Source organism: Carcharhinus amblyrhynchos, chromosome 27 (assembly GCF_965287045.1).
Source record: "Carcharhinus amblyrhynchos chromosome 27, sCarAmb.v2.hapA, whole genome shotgun sequence".
NCBI classification, from domain to species: Eukaryota; Metazoa; Chordata; class Chondrichthyes; order Carcharhiniformes; family Carcharhinidae; genus Carcharhinus; species Carcharhinus amblyrhynchos.
Window position 1 is genome coordinate 23,235,285 of NC_137350.1, and position 20,920 is coordinate 23,256,204.

At 44.9% G+C, this 20,920-nt stretch overlaps 1 protein-coding gene across 8 annotated transcripts in view; it reads left to right on the top strand.

Annotated features, from left to right (window-relative positions):
• Window positions 1-20,920, top strand: part of acbd4 (acyl-CoA binding domain containing 4) — a 90,968-nt gene that overhangs the window by 35,464 nt on the left and 34,584 nt on the right. For 6 of the 8 annotated variants that reach the window (XM_080213491.1, XM_080213494.1, XM_080213500.1 and 3 more), the window contains 5 exons: window positions 859-943; window positions 5,878-5,998; window positions 8,914-9,039; window positions 15,832-16,032; window positions 20,060-20,175. In XM_080213491.1, coding sequence (XP_080069617.1) covers window positions 859-943; window positions 5,878-5,998; window positions 8,914-9,039; window positions 15,832-16,032; window positions 20,060-20,175 — 649 coding nt within the window. The remainder of the gene's footprint in view (window positions 1-858; window positions 944-5,877; window positions 5,999-8,913; window positions 9,040-15,831; window positions 16,033-20,059; window positions 20,176-20,920) is intronic. The other 2 variants (XM_080213495.1, XM_080213496.1) reach the window with 1 other exon arrangement.

Consider the following 20,920-nt stretch of genomic DNA (forward strand, 5'->3'; position numbering starts at 1 on the left):
CCATATGTTTATTTATTTTGTTAGTGTCACAAATAGGTTCACATTAACACTGTGAAAATCCCCTAGTAATCACACCATGACACTCTAGCATGGCCAGTGCACCTAACCAGCAGTCTTTCGGACTTTGGAAGGAAACCAGAACAGCCGGACGAAACCCACGCAGACACAAGGAGAATTTGGAAATTCCTGCAAACGGCGACCCAAGCCGGGAATCGAACCCGTGTCCCTGGCGCTGTGAGGCAGCAGGGCTAAACATTGTGCCATCTTGCTGCCCATATGGGGGTTAGGTTGATTAGCCAAGCTAAATTGGCCCTTAGTGTCAGGGGGATTAGTAGGATAAATAGGTGGGGGTTATGAGGATAGGGCCTGGGTTGGATTGTTATTGGTGCAGGCTTGATGGGCTGAATGGCCTACTTCTGCACTGAAGGGATTCTGTGATTCAATGAAAATGCTTCTTCATAACTTTTGTTTTGAAAAAGCAACAATATATTTCTCCATGGTACAATAGAGTTTGGGATGGGTTTTGTGAGCAAAACAAAACTGCTGTTCATTGAATTAAGTCACAATTTTGTAACACGTAGTGATCCACAATGCAGAAAAGGACTGAAGCAATCTTAGTAAATCCCCTTTAAAAGGTGTTTTACATGAAAGTACAATCAACTTACTTTGCAATGAGAGTGGCAATTTTATAATGAGCTGCTTCAGCTATGCTTGAATATGTGATTGAAATGAGATGATATCTTTGTCAACTATTTATTCTCTCCACTGGTTGGGGATCACTTTTAATGGGATTTGATGTGCGCTGGGTAGAATAAGCACTCGCTGGAAATGAACAGATGTGTTTTCTACCTCCTGCAGGGACGCGTGGAAAGCTCTGGGGAACTTGTCAAAAAAAGAAGCCATGATGACTTACGTCGAGGAGATAAAGCAAACAGCACAGGAGGTAGTTTTTTGTTGCATGTTTAATATCTGCAATCTGAGTGCAATAAAGGATGATTATTTCTTTGATGGGGCTCCCATCGCACTCCACTTCCAAGGAAGGAGTATTTATTCACGTTTTATTTGAACTTGGTTTTCTGGCCTACCCCTGCAGGCCTTGGAAGCAGGAATTGAAATACTGAAGGTTGTTCAGGTTGGCTTGGAGGTGGAGAAGGGTTTGATACAGCTGAGCGTTGTGGAAGGATTGGAGTTTGGACTTGCACAGTATTCCCACTGTGCTAGTGGGAAAAGGCCCAGATTCTTCAAAGAAGAAGCTTTGCAGGAAGTTGCCCAGAGTACTTTTACACCCCCTGGTGGCTATATGAAGAGTAATTATATATCCTGTCAATTTAAGAATTGCAGAGATCGAACAGTGGAGAAAACAAAGCGAATTCTAAGCGGAACTATTTTTAGCTGCTATGAAAGAAAATTGAGATCCACCCACATCACAAGGCTTTATATTCAGAGTACTTGTTTTAGCTGAAGGAGCTGGAAATGACCTAAATTACTTAAGAGGGAACATTTATAATGTTATTAAACTGTCATGTAAAGTTGAATAACAAACGTATGAGTTGAATTGAGAAAATGTTGAGTTTGTTTCATGTGTAACTCTTGTGGAAGCCGCAGTGTCTTAAGCGACAGCTTAACATTTGGTAAGGGATAAAGACCTTTCACTCTTGTCTAACCATTTTGATGGCGCCCACATGGATGTAGCCCGATAGTTAGCAGGATTGGCAGGACCATACGGTATTATAATCATCACCTTGCGTAGAATCAGTCATGGTTGAAGAATGATCTTGTGATTCGGAAGTAATGTTAATGATGTAAGACAATGGGGGCTAAGTTCGATAGGCCTTGAAATGGGGGTGGGGATTGCGATGCACAATTGGCCCGTGTACATTAATTAAATTGTAGACAGCATGTCAGCTTTGTGTTGCAAGCTCATTAGAATGATTTCTGGATGCAATTAGCACTAACCACAATCTTCATTGTCTGCGTAGATGGGGGGCCAGGAAGGGGGGGGTGGCGGTGGGTGGAGGTGGTGGTGGCGGTGGGGGGGGGGGGGGGGGAGGGCGGAGGTGGTGGTGGCGGTGGGGGGGGGGAGGGCGGGGGGGGGGGGGAGGGCGGAGGTGGGGGGGGAGGGCGGAGGTGGTGGTGGCGGTGGGGGGGGGGAGGGCGGAGGTGGTGGTGGCGGTGGGGGGGGGAGGGCGGAGGTGGTGGTGGCGGTGGTGGGGGGAGGGCGGAGGTGGTGGTGGCGGTGGTGGGGGGGAGGGCGGAGGTGGTGGCGGCGGGGGGGTTGGGGCGGAGGAGGCGGCGGGGGGGGGGGAGGGCGGAGATGGTGGTGGCGGTGGGGGGGGAGGGCGGAGGTGGTGGTGGCGGTGGGGGGGTGGGGCGGAAGTGGTGGCGGTGGGGGGGGTGGGGCGGAAGTGGCGGCGGTGGGGGGGGAGGGCGGAGATGGTGGTGGCGGGGGGGGGGAGGGCGGAGGTGGTGGTGGCGGTGGGGGGGGAGGGTGGAGGTGGTGGTGGCGGTGGGGGGGGAGGGTGGAGGTGGTGGTGGCGGTGGGGGGAGGGTGGAGGTGGTGGTGGCAGTGGGGGGGAGGGTGGAGGTGGCGGTGGGGGGGAGGGTGGAGGTGGTGGCGGTGGGGGGGAGGGCGGAGGTGGGGGGGAGGGCGGAGGTGGGGGGGGGAGGGCGGAGGTGGTGGCAGTGGGGGGGGAGGGCGGAGGTGGTGGCGGTGGGGGGGGTGGGGCGGAAGTGGCGGCGGTGGGGGGGAGGGCGGAGGTGGCGGCGGTGGGGGGGGGGGGCGGAGGTGGCGGCGGTGGGGGGGGAGGGCGGAGGTGGCGGCAGTGGGGGGGGTGGGGCGGAAGTGGTGGGGGGGGTGTCCAAAAATCGTAGCATCCCAGTACAGGCTTGTCCAACCCTCAACCTGCAGGTCAGATTGTAGCCCCTGAAGTCCCCTCTACGTGGCCCCCTGAGCTACTGTTCCAAATGCTGGTAGACGGGTCAGTGAGGTTGAAGGTTTCTGCTGGGGACTTGCCCTTCCAATCACAGGTCATTCCTCTCCTGTGTTTGCTGCTGATAGGCTCATTAGTGTCTAATCCCACTTTCCAGCATCTCCAGGTGCATATCCACACACCGTTCAAATGAGGTGTGATTTTCCTCCTCTACCACCCTTTTAGATGGTGAGTTCCACTCTCTGAAGCAGAATTTCCTCATCTTCCCTCTAATCTTTCTAGCAATCACTTCAAATCTCTGCCCCTAATCACTGATCTCTCTGTTAAAATAGGCCCTTCTCATCCACTCTATCCAGGCCCTCACAATTATGTACATCTCAGTCAAATCTCCCCTCACAACATCTGTTCCATGGAGAACAACCCCAGTCTAACCAACCTTTCCTCATTCCTGCAATTTTCCAGTTCTGGTAACTTCCTCGTAAATCTTCTCTGTACATACCCTAACGTGATTATCGCTGAAACCTTGCTACTGTTCATGCTGGCAGGGGAATCTCCCTGACGGCCCACCCTGCCGTGGGTCTCCCAGTGACAAGGGGTGCATTCAACAGGAAACCTCATTGACAATGGCAGACCATGAAATCCCACCGCCACTGAGCGCGCTCCACCTCCCACTGCCAGCTCTCCCCACCCTCAGTGCTGGCACTCCTGACATCCCTCAGCAAACTGACCACCCTCCCTCCGCTTCCCTTCCCCCTGCAGCCTCCCAATGGCCAGCCCCAGTTGCTTGCTTGCCTCCCTCCCTGAGCCTTATGCAGAATGGCAGCAGGATTCCCCCATTCCCACCGATTGCCCTGTGCCCCTTGGCACTTCCCTGGACACTGGCACTGACATTGGCACTTTGCCTGTTGTGCAGTGTTCGGGGCACAGGCTCACACGGCCAGGGGCCCAATGCCCTGGGAGTGCCCACCCCCTGCATGCACTTCACCCTTGTGGAGTTGGGCCACTAGCTCCCCGAAGGTGGGGAGCTATAATAACTGCTGGAGACTTCAGCCCCTGGCCCGCTATTGGGATTTAAATTATGTTAATATTCATTACCATACATTTCTTGTTCTGCTCCTCTGCGTTATCTCATAACCTTGTATATTCTTTCTGTTCACATAGCAATCCAATTCCTTTTTTAAATATTTCGATCCAACCTATCTCCACCACCATCTCAAGAAGTTTGTTTTAGACTCCAACAATCCACTGTGTAACATTCTTTTTCTTCACATCACTTTTACTCATTTTGCAAATTATTTGGTATCTAACTCTTCTGGTTCTTGATGCTCGCTTGAATGGGAACAGGTTTTTTTAAATTTATTAGGCTTACATTAACACTGCAATTAAGTTACCATGAAAATCCTCTGGTCACCACACTCTGACACCTGTTCGGGTATACTGAGGGAGAATTTATCATGGTCAGTCTACCTAACCAGCAAGTCTTTGAATTATGGGAGGAAACCCGCACAGACACTGGGATAACGTACACACTCTGCAAAAATGGTGACCCCAGCTGGGAATTGAACCCGGATCCCTGGCGCTGTGAAGCAGCAGTGCTAACCACTGTGATGCCCCCTAGTGTCTCATTATTTACTCTGTCTAAACCCCACAGGAGTCTGAATATCAAATCTTCTCTCTGCCTTTTCTCCAAGGAAAACGGACCCAATCTCTCCACCCTATCGTCATAGCTACTGTTCATTATCCCTGGAATCATTCTGTGAATCTCCTCTGTAATCTCTCCAATGTTTTCATATCCTTCCTCAAGTATGGCGCCTGTTACTGGACCCATTACTCCAGATGAAGCCTAACTGGTGTCTTGTACAAGTGCAACACGACCTCCTGGCTCTGGTACTCAATGCCCCATTAATAAAAACAGATGATGCTGGAAAAACCCAGCAGGTCTGGTAGCATCTGTAGGGACAGAGAAACAGAGTTAATGTTTTGAGTTTGTTTGATTCTCCATCAGCACTAAAGAGAGTGTGAAACGTGTTGGATATTGACCTATAGCTGTAGTGAGAGATTACAACTAGCAAAATAACAACCTTCAGATGTCCTGGTGTGAGGAGAGGGTGTTGCAGGATGTTGGGGGGATGGTGCATGATTTGCAATGAGACAGTAAATGAATGGCTATTGTAAAAAGGGTATAAGATGGAGGAGGAAGGTCACAGCCTATAAGTTGTTGTTTAATTCAATGTTATTAATAAAGCCTAAGATAGTATATGCTTTATTCACTGTTCTGTCATCTTCAATGATTTGCATACTGATACACTGATATTCTTCTGTTCTTGCACCTCCTTTCGAGTTTCTCCCTTTGTTTTATACTGTCTCTCCATATTCTTCCTGTCAAAAGCACTTTTTAAAGTTTAGTTACTAGTGTCACAAGTAGGTTTACATTAACACTGCAATGAAGTTACTGTGAAAATCCCCTAGCCGCCACATTCCGATGCCTGTTTGGGTACACTGAGGGAGAATTTAGCATGGCCAGTGCACCTAACCAGCACGTCTTTTGGACTGTGGGAGGAAATCGAAGGACCCAGAGGAAACCCATGCAGACATGGCAAGAATGTGCAAACTCCACACGGACAGTGACCCAAACCAGGAATCGAACCTGGATCTTTGGCACTGTGGGGCAGCAGTACTAACCAGTTGCTGCCCAGTTCTCTGCATTGGATTTGATCTGCCACTTGTCCACCAACAAGCCCATGTCCTTTTGAAGTTCAGGACTATCCTCATCACAGCTGACAACATTTCCAATCTTTGTATCATCCGTAAATTTTGAAATCATGCCCTAGGGCCTAGACCAGAAATGTTGTTCTGTTTTGGGAAAGAGCTGAAGGACAATTGCTGGGTACCTGTTGGATGATACTCTGCTGGTTTTTCCATGGTCTCTAATCCATTTCCCCCTCAGGTTATCGATAAGATGTCGGAGACTGAAAGTGCAGAGCAGCACTTCCATCTGTTTGAGCCACTGTACGAAGTTGTTGAGGACATGCCTAGACCTCCAGGCTTCTCCCTGAAGAAGGTATCAGGTAAGAGCAAAAATATACGGGATGGAGGATATTTCTTTGCTTGTGGTTAAAAGGTTGGAATGAAGGGAATCGATTAGCGTTCATTTCTTGTTTGTTTAACTTTATTGAATGAAGGTAGTTCCACCCCAATTCATTTGCAGCAGAAGAATAAGACTGACCCCTAAGCCCTAGTTTCTGGTTCTTGTAATTAAACTATTAATTATAGTTCAAATCCAGTTCATTAATTACAGTTCATATCCAGTTCAAATCCCAACGCACGGCAATCACTGGATTTTGGGCATCACAACAGCAGGAATCGCTATTGGTCTCTACTAGCAGAGGCCTGGCATAATGGGCACACTGGTGAGGGCTCAGGGGCCACTGAAACCCCTGGGCATTTGGGGGTATGGCTGGGTGGCACCTATCAGGCAGTACCCATTGGACAGGGCCCACCTAGCACATTGGCATTGCCCAGCAGTGGCCACCAGATAGCCTGGCAGCGGCAGTCAGGCACTGTCTTCTCTATTGTCAATTACATTAACTTTATAAAGTCCTATGGTTGCCAACCCATTTAACCACAGGAAAGAGTTTGGCCTTACTTTTGCTCACAAAATCCCTTATCATTTTGAATACGTCTATTAAGTCTCCTTTTAATTTTCTCTGCTCCAAGGAAAAGAACTCCAGCTTCTCCAGACACTCCAGAGGGGGTGATTCTCCCAGCCCACTGCTTTCATAGAGCAGCTGGCCAAGAGGCTCGAGCGGAGGCCGGGCTCCTCACTGGGTGCCATGGCCTCAGCGGGCGTCCGGCGCCAGCAGTTCTATGTAGAAGTCAGTGTGGAGCTGCATAATTGATTTAAATCATCATTTGAATGTATTTTAAATATCATTAGTGGGCCTAGACTGAAGTCTCCGGGCACACTGACCTCTTTTGTGCATGGCTCCCCTCCCCCCCCCACCCAATGAAGTCTTTCATTCCAGCGGGGTTCAGTATAGCTCCTACGAACAAGGAGCTGGCAGCCTAACCCCACTGGAGTGAAGGGGATAAGCAATCGAGCCCCCCCCCCCCTGCAGAGATTCAGGTATAAGAGGGGGTGGGGGGCGGTGGGGTCAATGCCAGGGGACCAGGCTGGCACCACCCACCAGGCATTGGGTAGTGCCAACGGGATGGGGCCAGAGTGGGCAGGACCTAATATGGGTGGGGCCTAATGGGGGCAGGGTGATTGGTGGGGGTTGGAGGCCCCGTTGCCACTTTGCATTTGAGATTGCAAGCAGAGGGAGGAAGGCCAGCAAATTGGGGTGGGTGGATGGGAGGGGTGGCCGGGGGACAGGTCAACCTGCAGGGAGTATGGGGGCATTGGGACTGCTGAGGGCAGGGGGGTGGGGATCGAGACAGGGCAGGGGGAGTTGAAGCTGGCCAGGCATGTTGGGGGTCCAGCAGTCGGGCCATGGCAGAGTCGCAGAGCCAGTGATGCAGGGCAGGGCTGGTCAGCAATCAGGCAGCTGGCAGTGTGGGGCCACTGCACATGCGCCAATCTCAGCACAAACAGATCAGTGCACGCGCAATGGCCAACTCAGTGCTATTCTGCCAGTCTCTTCAGCAGGAATAGGCCCTGCCTACTGATTTTTAGCATGATTCACGCTAGTGCACTCTGCAGTGCGCAGACTGCAGATTCATTTTGAAACTCCCGCTGAAAAAAAAACAGCCGCATTTACTCCAGCTTTTGCACAAATTCCACACTTGGAATTTTTTGGGGGGATTCCCAGCCCTGGATCTCTGACACTGAATCATCCTGGCAAACCTGCCTGTGGGTGGCCAGTTGGTTAGGTGACTAGGTTCTGGATAAGATTAACATCAACAGCACAATATTCAATCCCTGTTTCAAACCGCTCAGCTCTCCGGGTCTGTGCCTCTAGTTCGCTTTTTACCCTCTAACTCATATTGACTCTTTACTATCTCAGCGGTTATGAGGCTTCTTCTCTTTTGGTGAATGATGCACACTTTTGAGCTTCTCACATTGTGTTTAACTTTCAAACATGACCAGGGTAAGAACAGAGGGAGTTGTTTATGGCAACAAAAATGTTCCAGCAATTAGCAAGTGGAAAACCTGAATGCTGAATGAAAGTAACATTTAAAATCTTAGTCCCAAGCTTGCTTCTATTTAGTTTGATAACATAATTAAGTGAGCAAACGAAATAATCAGAACACAAACATTTAACATTATGTAGCTGCTCCTTGTCTGCGTCAAACACTCCCTAGTGCACATTGAAACTTAAAAATCCAGCCTCCAAGTCAGCGATAGACAACCTTGGCTGGTGAGTGGGCCACAAGATTGAAATCAGGCTTGCTCACTTACCGTGACTCCATGATCAAGGTTAAATGCATTTAATACTCACCGAATATTTCATAACGAGTTATAGAAAATGCTGAATCATTTATATATTAGTAGAAATGTCATCAAATTCATATGGTTTTAAAAAAAAATTTATACTTTGGACAGTCAACGGACCAGTTGACCACCTTCTGCACCGTAAATTCAATGAAGAAAACCTTTCTTAAAGGACACGTGTGAATATGGAATGTAACAGTAGGATAGTAAAATAATAAGGATTTCTTTAAATCCATGTTCATTGACTATGGATTCCAATTTCCCAATTTATCAGTGTTGTGTGCAACCAGCACTGACCTGACATCACATCTTTACGCACGTATCACTTCAGTCATATCAGTAGCGGATGGGAACAAGTGGAATCTGGCAACTCTGTCCGTGGGTAAAGGTCAACAATTAAAAGGAAAGCAAGTTTTGCGTGATGTTCATTGCACATTCTTCTAATTAAATCACCAAATTGGTGAACCTATGTTATGTAATAAACCGTACAGCATTGAATTCAATTCCATTGACCGCACTGTGTGACAAAACCTTGGCCTGGATTTTTAGGTGAAAATGTTGAAGCTCCCCTGACATCGACTCCGTATATTGCAAGAAATGGTGTGCTTAAAAACCACGACAGCAACATGGCTTCAGAGGAGCAGAGTGATCAGGAACAAGATGTGGTCACATACAGTAAGTCTTCTCCTATTTCTTATCGTTTTGTTGTAAGAGCGTCTGCTTAATCTTCTGAATTTCTATGAACTCGACAACTATAGAGTTTTTGACCATGCCTATAAGCTGGTCAGAAATTCCTTTCCAGCACTGCTTTATTTGCCTTTTGCTTTGATCTGCAATGAACTTAGAGATATATTTCTGTGCGAGAAAAGTACTTCAAAAATGTAAACTAGTCTATTATAGTCTTTTTTGTTTCTCCTTTTCCTCTTTGCTGCTAGCCCCACTGATAGAGATAATGTCCAGATAACTTTTGAAAAGTGTCCCCTCATCCTCCGCTGCCACCACCCTCTCTCTCTCTCTGTTACCCCTCTCCCCCACCCCCCCGCCAAAGACAATAATTCCGGTTTGGGAGCTAATTGTTTAGATACTACATCATATTGCATTATGGCACCGTGTATTTTAAGTACCTTGGGTCATATTTTCCACTCTTCATTAACCTGAGCTGATAAATAACCAAAATAAAACAGAAGTGTTAAGGGATAGTTAATTCCTGGGTTCCAATTTCCCCATTAATCAATGAACGTGGATTTAAAGAAATGCCTTATTATTTTACTACCCTACTATTACATTCCATGTCTGCATGTGTCCTTTAAGAAAGATTGTCTTCATTGAATACCTACAGTGCAGAAGGAGGCCATTCGGCCCATTGAGTCTTCACCGACTCTCCAACAGAGCATCTTACCCAATCTCCAATTGCCCCTTAGCATCCTAAAATGTGTAGGCTAGGGAGACTAGCGGGTAAATAAAAGCAAAATAATGCGGATGCTGGAATCTGAAACCAAAAGAGAAAATGCTGGAAAATCTCAGCAGGTCAGGCAGCATCAGCTTTGACAAAGGGTCATCTGGACTCGATACATCAGCCCTTTTCTCTCCTTACGGATGCTGCCTGACCTGCTGAGATTTTCTAGCATTTTCTCTTTTGGTTAGTGGGTAAATATGTGGGGTTATTATAGAATTCCTACAGTGTAGAAGGAAGCCTTTTGACCCATCGAGTCTGCACCATCCAGGCTCTATTCCCGTTACCCCTCATATTTTACCCTGCTGATGGCCCTGACACTAGTGTTAATTTAGCACGGCCACTCCATCTAATCTGCACATCGTTGGACTGTGGGAGGAAACCCACGCAGACATGGGGAGAACATGCAAACTCCACACAGGCAGTTATCCAAGGGTGGAACTGAATTCTTGTCCCTGGCACTGCGAGGCAGCAGTACTAACCACTGTGCTGTTTGTTCTACCACTGTCTTGTGGTGCACTGCTTCGACCTCTGAGCCAGAAGTTCCAGTTTTGAGTCCTACCCCAGGACCTCAGCCAAGGAAGGTGAGTTCATAAGGCAACCAAAGAGCATCAACCTGCCAATCCTTTCAACACACACCAATGGCAAGTGTTAAGAGTGAACGAAATTCTTGGTCATCCGACTGATGAAAAGAACACAGCAGCCTCTACCCTCAACATTCATAGTTCCAGATTTTGACATACATTTAAAAGTGCTTGTTGTTACAGCCATTTGGACTCCCTGAGTGAGCTGTAACTCACCACCATATGTGGTGTTACATTAGTGTGATATTTATGCTTTTACCATTCTGCTTTTCTTAATCTTTTGCTACTTTTTCCAAGATTGGCTGCAAATCCAGCAGTTTAATAAACACGGACTTTCAGTGTCAACTTACCGTGCTTGTTATCCCCTTTACAAGTCTGTAGTCTACCTTTCGTCACGCTGTGTGATGATGGTTGCCAATACAGGGCCTGTAGTATGAGCCAATTGTTGATCTATTTTCTAAGTTGCATTGATGAACACTGATGTTTACACTGGATTGGTTACTTCTTAGTTATCTAGAAAGACTTAAAGGATCATTATCTCAAGTCCTGGCTGTTATTTAACAGAACGTTTCAAATCTGTAATGTTGCTGTGATTTCATGAACAAGATTTAAATTAAAATGAAAATCCAATATTTCTCATTTCACTGTCTAATCAGTGCTTTTAGGGTAGCACAATGGTTAGCACTGCTGTCTCACAGCACCATAGAAGCTGTGCTCAGCATACCCTCTAATCCTATCTATTATCCTCATTCTATGCTTTTAACCCTCTAACTCTTTTAAACTCTGTACATCCTAGCTATGACTGTAACACTACATTCTACTCTCTCCTTTCCTTCTCTATGAATGGTATGCTTTGTCAATATAGCGCACAAGAAACAATACTTTTCGCCGTATACTAATACATGTGACAATAAATCAAATCAGGGACCTGGGTTCAATTCCGACCTTGGGTCACTGCCTGTGTGAAGTTTGCACTTTCTCCCTGTGCCCGCGTGGATTTCCTCTGGGTGCTCCAGTGTCCTCCCACAGTCCAAAGATGAGGAGGTTAGGTGGAGTAGCCATGCTAAATTACCCCTTGGTATCCAAAGATGTGTAGGTTATGGGATTAGCGGAGTAAATTTGGGGAGGTGATGGCGCAATGGTATTATGGCTCGACTATTAATTCAGAAACTTGGCTAATGTTTTGGGGACCCGGGTTCCAATCCCACCATGGCAGATGGTGAAATTTGAATTCAATAAAAGTATCTGGAATTAAGAATCTACTGATGACCATGAAGCCTTTGTCAATTGTTGGAAAAACCTACCTGGTTCAATAATGTCCTTTAGGGAAGGAAATCTGCTGTCCTTACCTTGTCTGGCCTGTATGTGACTCCAGGTCCACAGCAATGTGGTTGACTCTCAACTGCCCTCAGGCAACTAGGATGGGCAATAAATGCTGGCCAGCCAGTGACGCTCATGTCCTGTGAATGAATTTTAAAAAATACATGTGGTTATGTGATAGGCGGGGATGTAGGCCTGGATAAGATGCTCTTTCGGAGAGCTTGGTGCAGACATGATAGCCCGAATGGCCTCCTATGGGGATTCTATGGATTCTAACCATCTGTACACTATTAAAAGTAGCAAATCTAAACTGAACATTCATCCAAAGAAACCTCTGTCTTTTTTTTCCCCCACTTCCATCAGTTTGTTGACATCAGAAGTCCAGTGAAGCTTAGATCCTCTGGAGGTTGAGTTTAGGAAGGCTACATTTATTAGTTTATTGGAAAAAAATCCCTTGCACATTTTGGTCAGAATCTTCTGGCTGTTCACACCCCCCACACAACCACTGCAAGCAAGGATGGGGAATTTGGCACTCAGCCAAACCTCCATTCACTGCAGCGGGACCAGTAAATCCCGCTGGTGTGAACAGCTGGAAAATTCTGCCCTTTATATTTTATTTAAAAACATCCAAGGTGAAGGCAAAGAACTGGTTTAGATGCAAATTTTTTGCTGCAAAAATGTGAATGTGTTTTCTCTGCCAATGAATGCTGATCAATTTGTAGATTATTAAACTTAAAACTAGGTCAGAAACACAATAATGCAGCCATTTTTTTATTTTTAAAAAGCACTTGATTTAGGTGCTGTTCTTAATATTTTTGTGGATAAATGTCTTCTACCTTTCTGAATTTTTTCCGCTTTTTCTGCTCTTCCCTACTGATTTAGAATTCCTTGTAAGAGATGTACAACATGCTACAAGAACTGTCATTTAAATTGCCTACTACCCTGGGAAAATTGGACTTCCTGCTGCTATAACTGATGACTATATTTTTTCTGAAAGATCTTGATGGAAAGTCAAAAGTTTACATAGTTTGAGATATTGGAATTTCGGATAAGTTAAGCCATTGCCAACGAACTGTGATTCAGGAAGGATGTAAACCTGCTGCAGATTGCACCTTCATCAGAGTGGATGGAGCAGCAGTTTTGGAGGGTAAATGTGCCAGACTGAACGACATCATACAACATGCAGATAGATTCCGGAGATTGTTGGAAAAGCAACCAGTGATCCCCACTCCACACTGAAACAGCCAGTGTTGATAGACCTGAGGAAGAGACTGAAGGAAAGCTTTGGGGGGAGATGAAATCTAGACCTCAAAACTTGCCTTCATAGAAATGCGACTTCCAGACCAACTCCCATACCACTACACCACTGCCTCCCTTACTTAGAGCATGCATTCAACTGGCTAGTGGAAGATCAGGCCTCCTTGTTAGCAGATTCATAAAGGAAGGAGTTCCAATTTTGAGGGACATTAGGACCAATTTTGAAACAGGAGATTGGCTGTTCAGAAGGGATAAATTCTATCTGAATCGAACTGGCGCAAGAATTGATGAAGTCATCAATAAAATTTTAAACCTGGAGGTGGTGTAGAAAGAAATGCATTAGAAAATGAATGGGGGCAGGGTTTGGAAGGAATTACGATTTAAGCTTAGTGAAAAGGCAAAGCAGATTAAAATATAAATACCATTAAGTTATTTTTTTTATTAGTGTCATACATAGGCTTACATTAATACTGCAATGAAGTCACTGAACATCCCCTAGTTGCCACACTCTGGCACCTGCACATGTGAACTGAAGGAGAACTTAATATGGCCAAGATGGCACAGTGGTTAGCACTGCTGCCTCACAATGCCAGGGACCTGGGTTCAATTCCAGACTTGGGTCACTCTCTGTTTTTCAATTTGTGCACTCTCCCCTTGTTTGCGTGGGTTTCCTCTGGGTGCTTTGGTTCCTCCCACACTCCAAAGATATGCAGGTTAGGTAGTTTTGCCATGCTAAATTGCCCCTTAATATCAGGGAAATTAGCAGCGTAAATACATGGGGGATATGGGGATGGGGCCTGGGTGGGATTGTGATCAGTTCAGACCTGATGAGCCAAATGGCCCTTTCTGCACTGCAGGGATTCTATGGATGCACCTAATCAGCACGTCTTTTGGACTGTGGGAGGAAATCGGAGCACCCACAGGAAACCCACACAGGCACAGTGACCCAAGCCAGGATTCGAACCTGGGGTCCCTGATGCTGTGAGGCAACAATGCTAACCACAGTGCCACCGTGCCGCTACCGTTAGTGAGATATTGAAAGATATACCAAGGACATGTCGCACAATGTTTTTTAGATTGAAGGAGCTCTTTTCAAATGGACTCACAATCACAGACCCTCAATCTGTATTATACTAAATCTCATAATATGAATGTGCCACATTTTTGCAATGCTTTAATAATACTTTTAAGAAAACCAACAATTACTTAGAATAAAAATTTCAGGACTATTTCACTTATGTAAACAGTGCTGAGACAGACTACACAAACCAGAGACCCTAGTTTATACCTAACTGACCTTCTAATGTGGTTAGAGATTGTGCATGTATCCATAGGGAAGAAGGAAAGGACAGGGTGCAGAATATAGTATTGCAGTTACCAGTAGGTTGAGGAAAAAAAATCAGCTTAATATACGATGGGTCCATTCTGATGGCAGCTGTTCTTGAGTCAGTTGGTGTGTGTTTTATTTATTTATTAGTGTCACAAGTAGGCTTACGCGAAGCCACTGCGTTTTCAAACTTTTGTACATTTCCCAACAGAAGAAGGTGGAAGGGGAGTACATCCTGGGTGCGTGAATAGATAGGGTGAATCAAGATTGTGCATGTACGCTCTTAATCAGTTCACAGATCACACCAAATATAAACAGCCCTAGTCCAAATTAATATTAACACCCCATTTAAATGTTTAACTGTCTCAAAGCAAATTATTTTATTATTTGAAAACTTCCCATAATCTGATGAATTTTAACCTAGTGAGATCTGCATCACTACAATGTGATGTTCTCAAGAACATGTTAAAGATCTGTGCAAACCCCAGTCCAGTTTCTCAGTGTTATTTACTCATAAAACAACTGTATGTCTCTGTAACATGGTGGAAGGTTTAGTTGAGTGACAGCATTTCCACAATTACAAAAACCAAACCAATGAGAGAATAATATGAAGGGTAAAATGTTCAGTCGGCCAGGCACTGTTGTAATGGCATTTGCTGAATACAGGAGTCAAGATTGAGAACATCCCAACAGCAGCTGGTCTCCCACCTAACTCCACTAACTACTATTAATTTATATAAAATGGGTGACTTGCCTCTTATTCTTCCTTCTCTTTCCCGCTTTGCGTTTTTTTTTTCTCTCTCACACACACCAGCTCGAGAGATTATATCATGGAACCTCTGGAAAGCGATATGGTGGCACAGTGGTTGGCACTGCTGCCTCACAGTGTTTGGGACCCATGTTCAATTCCCACCTTGGGTGACTGTGTGGCATTTACACATTCTTCCCGTGTCTGCGTTGGTTTCCTCCAGGTGCCCCAATTTCCCCCCACACTCCAAAGGGTGTGTGGGTTAGGTGGATTGGCCATTGTAAATTGCCCGTTAGTGTCAGGGAATTAGCAGGGTAAGTATGTGAGGTTATGAGGATATTGCCTGGGTGGGATTGTTGTCAGTGTAGGCCCGATGGGCTGAATGCCTTCTTCTACACTGTAGGGATTCTATGATTCTTTACTGAACCCCAGGAGTCTGTGGACCCAGGTTTAAGAACTAATGATATCGGGGCCCAGTTTAGATGGATCTGAAAGTGAATGAAGCAAAATGGGAAGGGGAAACAGTTGTACAAGTGCTGCACATTAACATACAAAAGCCATTATAATAACTACAAGCTGTAATTAGAACCGAGCGATATGACGTTCTAGCCTTAACAGGCAAATCCAGCCAGGGCCGGACTGTGCACTGCCTGGACTCAATGGGCAGAATGGCCTCCTTTGTACAATAAATGACTCCATCACTTTAAATATTCTGGAGAAGGATTATGCAGTGCAATTTGTAGAGGCAAAATCTTTATTTGCGGATTTATTTTTGTAGGAAAAGCAGATCAATTTCCTGAGAATGAGGTCAGCCAAGATAATGACAAGAGCAATGAGCCACATCAAGCCAATGGCATTTATCCAGAAGATGGTGGCCATCTTGATCCAGAGCTTGGCATCTCCCAGTTGGACTCATCCATAGAAATCACGAGGTCAAGGCAATCTCCGGAGCACGCCTCGCAACCTCACAACACCACAGGTATGCTGTCTGAAGATAATGTCAAAAATGAAACAGAGGGGAGGTAAGAATTATTTTCACAGTGAACTGTTATGCCCTGGAATGCACTGCTGGGAAAAGGGTGGTTGATGCCAGTTCAAGAGTAACTTTCGAAAAGGAATTGACTAAATATTTGAAAAAGGAAAATAATGCTAGGCTATGAGGAATGAAAGTCAATTGGATGACTGTCTCCAAAGAGTGGAGATGCTGGGGTGGGCACAGTAGGAAGTCTCACAGCATCAAGTTAAAGTCCAACAGGTTTATTTAGAATCACAAGCTTTTGGAGCACTGCTCCTTCATCAGGTGATCAAATAAACCTGTTGGACTTTAACCTGGTGTTGTGAGACTTCTTCTTATTGTTCAAAAGGTGGGAATAGGAATAAGAGACTGAATAGCTTCTTCCTGTGTAAATCTTTGGCATTATTTTAGCGTCCAAAAACAATGGATTTGGTTTGGATGAGTGATTGAAAAAATTAGAATCCCAATGCATCTCAAACCTGCCACTTCCTGTTTCCATGAACATGGGATGAGGAACAAATGACAAGTCCACCATCAGAAGACAGGACATTGAAATCTTTTAAGGAGATCACATACCTTAATTTAGACATTATATTTTTAACCATAGTCGGCCCAGTGTCCCTTGTCTTGGGAAACCCGACAAGTAAAAGGAGATGAGAGAGGCTACATTCGTGTAGTAAGTGCCTTGACTGCACTGCTTGTGAATTAGGAGTATTTGCTCCAAGCCCAACATGTTTACTTGTATAATCCACACAAACCAACCTCCCATCCATTGACACTGTCTACACTTCCCACTTCTTGGAAAAGCAGCTAGCAGAATCAAGGACTCCACGCATCCTAGGCATACTCCCTTCCACCTTCTTCCATTGGGAAAAGATACAGAAGCCTGAGAACACAGTGGCTTTGTGTAAGCCTACTTGTGACGCTAGTAAATAAAACACATACTGACTGACTCAAGAACAGCTTCTTCCCTGCTGCTATCAGACTTTTGAATGAACCTATCATATATTAAGCTGATCCTTCCCCTCACCCTATTGGTAGCTGCAACACTATATTCTGCACTCTATCCTTTCCTTCTCCCCTATGTACTCTATGAACGGTATGTTTTGTCTGTAATAGCTCACAAGAAACTATACTTTTCACTGTATCCCAATACATGTGGTAATAAATCAGTTCAATTGATTCAATTCCCTCATCCCTCCCACAGAGGTCTGTCAGCTCCTCCCATCTCTTCCCCACTCCTTCCCAAGCCCCGAATCTACCGCTCAAATACACCTACTCTAGGTCAGCTCCTGACCTTGTGCTGCAGGATTCCCACTCAAGAGGCAACCAGTCTCTCAATCGAACTGAAAACCTGCAAAGTAAAACTGCCAAAAAACCATTTGCAGTTAAGGCTGTAAGACGTTTGGGAAACTAAGTGATCAGGCTTTCCCTTTTTTTTTTACAAGAAGAAGAAGAATCCCTACAGTGCAGAAGGAGGCCATTTGACCCATCAAATCTGCACCAACCACAGTCCCATCCAGGCCCTATCCCCATAACCTCTCATATTTATCCTAGCTAATCCCCCTGACACTGAGGATTAATTTAGCATGGCCAATCAACCTAACCCGCACACCTTTGGACTGTGGGAGGAAACCAGAGCATCCGGAGGCAATCCAGGCAGAAAGGGCAAATTCCACACAGACGGTGATCCAAAGCCAGAATTGAACCTGAGTTTCTGACACTATGAGACAGCCATGGTAATCACTGTGCCACCGTGCCGCCCTTATCTACTCCCCTTCCTGTACTGAGTGCACACCGAGGTCATAATCACAGCCTTGATTTTAATTACAACGAGTCCTAAAAATGCAACATTGGATGGATTTGGAATAGACTTGTCAATGTTGACACACTGTAACCTCTCCAGTCCAAAATGTTTGCGACCAAGTCATTTCTGGATTCTGGAACTTTCTGGATAGTAGAACAATGCTAGGCAGCCTGACTACAAGTGTGTGAATTGGAAAACACCATGGCCGGAATTTTACCATCCCGCCATGGGACTGGAGCGGGCAAGGGATGGAACATGGAAAGGTCCATTGAGCTTGGGACGAGCGAGACCGTAAAGTCCTGCACCATGGCCGGAATTCTCCGGCCACTGCGAGCCAGGATGGAGAAATTGGCACTCAGTCAAATCTCTGTTTGCTGCAGCAAAACCAGGGAATCCCGCTGGCCTGAATAGCCAGACAATTCTGGCTCATAGCCGTAAATATTCACCCAAAACAGACAACAGTGATGCGGTGTTATAAAGCTGTAATAATTTTTTTTTTTACTTAATCCAAATTCTGTATCTTCCATGTTTCTGTTCGCAAAGTATCGTATTAAAATAATGCATGAGCTGTTTGGATCTGCTCAACAATTTTCTCTACAATTTGAAACGATAGATTTGCAGACTGGAGAAGTGACAGCAGATTATTGATCATAATTGACAATCTATAAAAAGTGCATAACTTACGTTCACCGCACTGTTGCTGCTGTGGAACCTCAGTACTCATGATGTGGGTATGCCGGCGTTGGACTGGCGTAAACACTGTGAAAAGTCTGACCACACCAGGTTTTAGTCCAACCTATTTATTTAAATAAATAGGTTGGACTAAAACCTGGTGTTGTCAGACTTTTCACTGAACCTCAGTACCCCAGGGACTGGGGTCGAAATGGCTACTTGTTCTAATGTGCACTATTAGACCATCACCGCAAGTTCAGCCGTAAAAGACTAGAAGATGGTTCCTTTGCATATATCTTAACTGTATTTCCTGTAATGCTCATTGTACCAGTAATTCTTGAAACATTTGCAGGGGCTTGTATATCATTTGAATCTGTTCACCATTCTGCAACAGAACTCTATATTGAGAATGGGGCTCACATGTTCTCTAAGATGTGCCCCATGAGAGTCAATTTGGTCAGAAAATCTGACAGACTCTGTGTGAAGATTACATTCATTTCTTTTGCCTCTCCCCAGTTTTTTTTCTCATAAAAGCAAATTACTACAGACGCTGGAATCTGAAACCAATTACTGCTGGAATCTGAAACCAAAGGGTCACCCTGACTCAAAAAGTCAGCTCTTTTCTCTCCTTACAGATGCTGCCAGACCTGCTGAGATTTTCCAGCATGTTCTCATTTGTTTTCTTTTTCTCATAAAATGGCCACCAAGCTATCAGTTGCCAAGTTGAGAGGAATGGGACATCAGCTGTAAAAACTAGATTTTGGGGTTTTCACTTCAGTATTTAAAAGCATGTTCTGTCTTTTTGAAGCAATCTCTTCTAGACTTAACCAGGAACTGGTACCAGTCCTGACACCTTAGTCTTTAAAGCAGTGATGGATAACCTTAGCTAGTGAGCGGGCCTCTCCTTCATCTGAGTGGGCCACAATATTGAAACTAGCCTTGTTCACTGACTATGACCCCATGAATAAGATTAAGCACATTTAATACAGGCCAAATATTCCATAATGAGTTATTAAAAAATGCTTAATCATTTATATACTAATGGAACTGTCATCAATCTCAAATGGTAAAAGCAATATACAAATTTATACTTACGATGCAAAGGGAATGCATAACTCTCACAGTCAATGCTCGAAGCAATCAGCATGAAACCCACTTCACTTGCCCTTGCTTTACATGCATATCGCTTCAGTCATATTGATAACAGAAAAACTACGCAGAGGGATATCAGTAGAATGTGGCTACCCTCTACGTGGGCAATGATCAACACAATGTTCCATGGACCACACTCAGGGCCGCGTGTGGCCCCTGGGCCCCTGGCTCCCCCACCACTGTTTCACAGAGTGCGTTCTTCAGAAACCCTGGTGAAGATCCAGAAATGCAGAAGGTAAAATTATTCAAGTAAAGATTAGGTGACGTGAAACTTGAAACTTAATAACATTGCAGATTTTTGGCTTTTTCTTTGATACGTGCCATTTTTCATTTTGGCAAATTTCAACTTTTGATCTTCAGACAGAAGCAAGAGTTACACAGTGGAAGGAGCTGACCAGAGTCATTTCACAAGTGACTCGGAAAGTGAAGTGTTCTGCGATTCTGTGGAAGAATTGGACCATGACAAGGTATTGACGGTAGGACAATGTCATTATAATTAGGAAAAAGCACCCATTTTGTCCTGTATGGTGATAACTCAGTATTAAAATTATTTTCACGAAAAATAGGAAGCAGATTAGTGGTTCAGTATACCACTCATTGCAGGAATGAATTGCTGAACCAAGCATTGGTATCACCTTGTAATTTTTCACTGTTAGGATTCCAGATCAGAAACCCTAAGGTATATTATGAAACCAGATTAGACCACAACAATTTTTCTATTTTGGCATTAATGTGAGGACAGGATGTTTCACTCCAAGCATAATTCTACTGACAAACGAGGGAACTTTTATCAAAACAAACTTTATTTAACAACAGTTTAAGTATAATAAATGAATTAGCTGAACTTTTAACAATTGAACAATACTTAAACATGGCAAGGTACTATTCTTAACTACTTAGCTATCACTATTAGTTCCAATCAAGTAATATTTATCTTATAGACTTAAATCCCTCTTTAAAATTAGTTAGCAAAACAGAGGCATATTTGTTTTGACTTGGGTTAAGAATCTTAGCGCTTTCAGAAAACATCTGGAGAGACAGCAAGACACTTCTTTCTTCCACCAGGTCCAGCCACAACTGCTCTTGGTTTAAAATGAAAATGAAATTGTTTTTTCATGCAAGCTGAGCTTCTACCATTAGCCACATGACTCTGTCCCTGTCAGTCAACTGAATAAAAACTCACATGACTTTGCATAGCTTGTCTAAAATCCCAGGAGAACA